This window comes from Octodon degus, unplaced genomic scaffold (genome assembly GCF_000260255.1).
Source record: "Octodon degus isolate 3935 unplaced genomic scaffold, OctDeg1.0 scaffold00072, whole genome shotgun sequence".
NCBI lineage: Eukaryota > Metazoa > Chordata > Mammalia > Rodentia > Octodontidae > Octodon > Octodon degus.
Genome location: NW_004524648.1, coordinates 584,274 through 589,524, shown reverse-complemented (window position 1 = coordinate 589,524; position 5,251 = coordinate 584,274). Strand labels below are relative to the sequence as shown.

Here is a 5,251-nt window from a genome sequence, read left to right as displayed (position 1 = left end):
TGTGTGTGTGTGTGTGTGTGTGTGTGTGTGTCTTTTTGACAAAGGGTCTTGCTATGCAGTTCAGGCTGACCTTGAGCTCACTTTGCAGCCCAGGATAGTCTGGAACTCTTAAAGATCTTCCTGCCTCAGCCTCCCAAGTGCTCGGATTACAGATATGCGCAACCATGCTCAGCAAGGACCCAGGGATTTTTGAGGACTAGGAGATACTCAGTGGACAGTGAGAGACCCAAAACAGGAGGCTAGGGCAGGAGGATCCTAAGTTTGAGTCTCGCCTGGACAAGTGGATGGAAGTGTAGCTCAGTGCGAAGACTCCAGGTTCAAATTTTAGGACTAAAAAAAAAAAAAAGACAAGTTCCTCAGAACTGGTTCCTGGGCTCCCTGATATGCTACCTTACTACAGCCTTCAGCCCCAAATCTCTCCCCCAACTCCCCATGCCTCAGTTTCCTCATCCAGAAAAAGTGACAACCGGATTGGTGTGAGGCTTCACACTGAATACAGTGCGCATGAGCACACTGGCCCTGCCCACCCCCGGCCGGCGCCTTGGCCTCACCTGAGCAGCGTTTCTGCAGCCTCAGGATTTCCAGGTGCAGGTCTCGCAGCAGGGCCATCTGCTCCTTTTTCAGGAAGCTAATGTGGCGTTGCACGCTCTGGATCTGATGCTCCAGGGACACGGTATCCATGGCAGCCAGGCCTGGACCCCACCTGGGGAGGACCACAAGGTGAACCCACACTTGTAGAGCCCATCTACTCTGGCCCACCCTCAAGGCCCTTGTGTCTTTCCTTTTCCTTCTCTCTGGGGTCCTCTTGCCACCATGTAGGCAATTCTGCCACCAACGTCACTGTCATTTCCCCCCTGTTGCTCCAGCTTCATAAACAAGTGGTGTGTTGGCAGGGCAGTATCATTACTCCCATTCAACAGATGAAGATTTGCTGCCTTGCTCCCAGGTAACTTCTCCCTCTTCTGCTTCTCAGACAGGAAGACACGTGGAGTCACCAAAGAGAGACAGATGACCCGGGTGGAGTCTAGCCTGCCTTTCTTTTTTGAGACAGGGTCTCACTAGTTCAGGGTGGTTTTTAAATTCAGTGTAGCCCAGGTTGGCCTCAAACTTGCAGCGATGCCCCTGACTCAACCTCCTGCGCTCTGGGATTGTAGGTGTGCACTACCATACCCTGCTTCCTGCCTCTTTTCTAGCTGTGTGACTTTGCACCAGTTCTCGCCCTCTCTGGCCTATCCTTCCACGCGTGTAATGAGGGAGTTGTACTGACATCCTGTACTTCCTTCCAGCTCTGACACCTCATAGGCATCTCAGCTTGGGGGTGACCCTCTATGCTGGGGCCACATGACCATTCTCAGTGCAGCTCTTCCTGGTTCAGGTCCATTTCTCTCATTTGATGCAGAGTTCTGGGGTCATCCAAGTCATAGGGGAGAAAAATTTTGAAGCGAGTTTTCCTAACCTTGTCTCTGTGGGCTGAAGGCAGGTGGTGGAGTCCCCCCTCCATACTGTGGGCCTTTGCATTGAGTTCCAGCTCCAGCCCTTTTTAATTTTTTTATTTTGAGGCAGAGTCTTGCTAAATTGCCCAAGCTATGCTCGAACTTGTGATCTTCCTGCCTTATCTTTCCAAGTGTTGGAATTACAGGTGAACCCCACCATGCCATGTTGTGGAGTCCCCTTTTAAAAGAGAATGGAAGAAGGCGATAAGGAGCGCCCCCAGCGAATCCTGTGGTGGGGATATAAGCCACGCCATGGGGCAGAGAGGTGTGGCCTCCATCCTAAAGCAGCCAGCCTTTCCTCCCTCCCTCTGGCTCTGTCTTCTTCACAAAGACTTACTTCCGTGGTACTACTCAGCAGCCTCGCAAAGCAAAGGTGGCAGGCAAGAAGGAGAGGCCCAGGGATTCCCTAGGCTTTGAAGGACCCGCCTCCGACTGCCCCAGGAATTGCCTGAGCAGTGAGAGAGAAGCCAGTAAGATGCACAGCTCTGGTTGGCAATGGGTTCCTTCCAGACCGGCTTCCTCGTGAGCCTGACATTTCAGGTTGTGCTAAGCAGGTTGGTCTGAGATGGTATATTTGTAGGCGTCTTCCCTGGGCTCACTCCCTGGGGACTTCCTGGACCCTGATAACCCAACCAAGGAAGCCTTTCATTTCGGCAGGGAGTGGCCCAAGGGGACCACTGCACATTATGTGACCATCTGCTTATGTTCAAGGGACATCATACATACCATCTCACCTCAGCTGATCACCTCCATCTCAAAGAGGAACTGAGACACCCAGCTGGTGTTCCTGTGCCAGTTTCCTAACTCCATAAGTGGTGAGAGACCCAATTCTCCAAGCCAGTTTTTTGGGTTTCTTCCTCCTCCTCTTCCTCCTCCTCCTTCTCTTTCTCCTCCTCTCCCTCCTCCTCCCCTGGGGGTGGGGCCAGTGTGGCATGTGCAGGGTTTCTTTTGGGTTTCTATGTTTTTCTTTGCCTTTTCTTTCCTTCCTTTCCTCTATTTACAGCAGTGCCTCAGTTTGTGAACTTGTTTTATGATTTTGGGGAAGATGGTTGTGGTCATGTCTGCCCCCAGTTGTGGAGTTTGAAAAGGGAAGCAACATTTTGCTGAATACTTTTATTTCTGATCCAAGTTGTTTGCAAATAGAAGCGTTGGTGAAACAAGATATTGCTGTATTTGTTTGCCTGTTTGTACTGGGGACTGAGCCCAGGGCCTTCATGCTGAGCTACATCCCCAGTCTTCAAAAAAATTTTTTTAAGCTGTGCGTGGTGGTATAGGCCTGTAATCCCCACACTCAGGAGGCTGAGGCAGGAAGATTGCTTCAAGTTCAAGGCCAGCCTGGGCTACATAGTATGTTTAAGCCCAGTTTGAACTGCATAGCAAGACCCTGTCTCAAAAAAATAAATAAATCAAAATAAAAAGATTAAAATTTTGAGATAGGCTCCTCTCTAAATCACTAAATTGCCTAGAATGGGCTCCAATTTGTAATCTTCCTGCCTCAATCTCTCTAAGTGCTAGGATTTTAGGTATATGCCACCACACCTGGCTTAGCTATCTTTGGTGTGTTGGGGAAGAAGGGTTACTTTGCTTTTTAGGCTAGCCTCAAACTCACAAGTCTTATTTCCCATCTCAATCCTCGCAGCTACCCTAAGATTGTTACTAGAGCTTCCTCCGTTCTCTGCCTTCCAAGTAGCTGACAGACCCGTGCCACTGCACCCAGCAGGTGGCCAAATCTTCTGAATCCAAAGAAGAGTCCCAAAATTTACTGTGGTGGGGGCCTGGCCCTAGCTCAGTTCTTTAAGTGGCTGCTTCCACAAAGCTGTCAGCTTCAGGTTGTTCTAGTTCCATCCCCACAACCCTCCAGCCAGCCAAAAGTGCCCTGAAGGCATTTGAGGAGAAAAAAAAAAAAAAATCCTTATTCCAAAATTTACTGTGGGAACAGTCCTGACCGGGGCTTGGATTCTGGCCCTGTTGGTGATCTGCTCTGTGACTGTGGAAATGAAAATTGTCCTGAGACTCCCCCCACCCCCAGGGCAAATGGGACCAAGAATAGTAACAATCTTAGGGTAGCTGCGAGGATTGAGATGGGAAATAAGACTTGGTTCAATCAGTACAGCCTGCATCACTTCTTCCTTCTCTTTTCTGTCCATTAATGTTATGAGTAGGCTAATTTGTCTTTGCCTAGTTTTTCATTTATTCATTGCTCTACTGTTGGGATTCAGTGATGAAAATAACAAAGTCCCTACTTTCAGGAAGTTCACAGGGCAAAGAGAATCAAAATAATAATGTGTCTAATGAACAAATCATAATACAAATAAGCATATAATTACTACCTGTGACAAAAACCAAAACCCTTATACGGCCAGGTGTGGTGGTGCCACCTGTAACCCCAGCACTTGGGAGTCTGATGCAGGAGGATCACAAATTTGAGGCAAAAGAAAAAAAAAAGGCCCCAATATAGTATAGTATGGAAGAAAATAAAGCAAACTTGTCTTACCCCTCCTCCCAATTTTTTTTTTTTTTTGAGATAAGATCTCACAATGTAGTCCCAGTTGACCTTAAGTTTACAATGATCCTCCTGCCTCAGCCTCCCGAGTGCTGGGGTTACAGACGTTACAAATGTGCCCCACCACATCTAGCATTCTGTTTCTCTCTCTCTCTCTCTCTCTCTCTCTCTCTCTCTCTCTCTCTCTCTCTCTGGAACTGGGGATTGAACTCAGGGCCTTGTGCTTGCCAGGGAAGTGCTTATTCTACTGAGCCATCTCCCCGGCCTCCTGTTTCATTCTTAAAAAAAAAAATTCTTTTGTGGCACTGGTGATCAAATTCAGGGTCTGCCTCATGCTAGCAAGTGATGTACTCACATCCTAGCCTGCAGGATTCACTTTAGACTTGGGATCAGGGAAGATCCTTTCAAAGAAGTGACTTTTTTTTGAGAGAGCTCTCCCAGGTGCAGTCCCTGCTGGCCTCACACTCCTGATCCTGCTCTGCCTCAGGCTCCTGAGTGCAAGATTACAGGTGTGCACCACCACACCCACCTAGGAAGTGACTTTTAGGCTGAGATTTTGTGGCAGGCAGAGTCCTAAAATGGTCTCCAAGTTTGCAGCCTGAGGTACATATGCCCTTGGGTGTTATCTTTTCCTCCTGAGTGTGAGAAACACTACGCATGTGATGGATTTCACTCCAGTGATTAGGTCATATGCAAAGGTAAAAAGGGTTTGCAGATGTAATCGAGGTCTCTAATCAGATGACTTTGAGTTAATCAAAAGGAAGAGGATTCTGGGTGGCCAGATCTAATCAGATAAGGCATTCAGAGGAACTCTGAGTGGAGGATACTGCTAAAATGTGCCAGACTCCTGACTCTTAAAAACTGAGGGGGCTAGGGAGGCAAGCTCAAGGTCCTGGGTTCGATCTCCAGTACTGCTTGCTGTGCTGGCCACTGAACCCAGGTGTGGTGGCCCATGCCTGTAATCCCAGCCCTGGGGAGGCTGAGACAGGAGGATCACTATGAATCTGAGCTGTATAGTGAGAACCTGTACCAAATAAATACCAAATAAATAAATAAATAAATAAACAAAAGATTATTTTTTTTTAAAAAGAATGTGAGATAATAAGTTTATGTGGTTTTTGTTTTGTTTTTTGCAGTGCTGGCGGTCAAACCTAGGGCATGCAGTCCCAGCACTTGAGATAAGGCAGGAGAATCCCTGCAAGTTCGAGGCCAGCCTCAACTACATAGTGAGACCCTGTCTCAAACAAACAAACAA

General features: G+C 48.0%; 1 protein-coding gene across 1 annotated transcript in view; it reads right to left on the bottom strand.

Moving 5' to 3' along the window:
* Ccdc92b (coiled-coil domain containing 92B) overlaps nt 1-681 on the bottom strand; it is an 11,522-nt gene extending 10,841 nt beyond the window's left edge. Inside the window, exon 1 of the mRNA XM_023719840.1 lies at nt 552-681. Within this exon, the coding sequence (XP_023575608.1) occupies nt 552-681 (130 nt within the window). The remainder of the gene's footprint in view (nt 1-551) is intronic.
* Nucleotides 682-5,251: the final 4,570 nt, after the last annotated feature.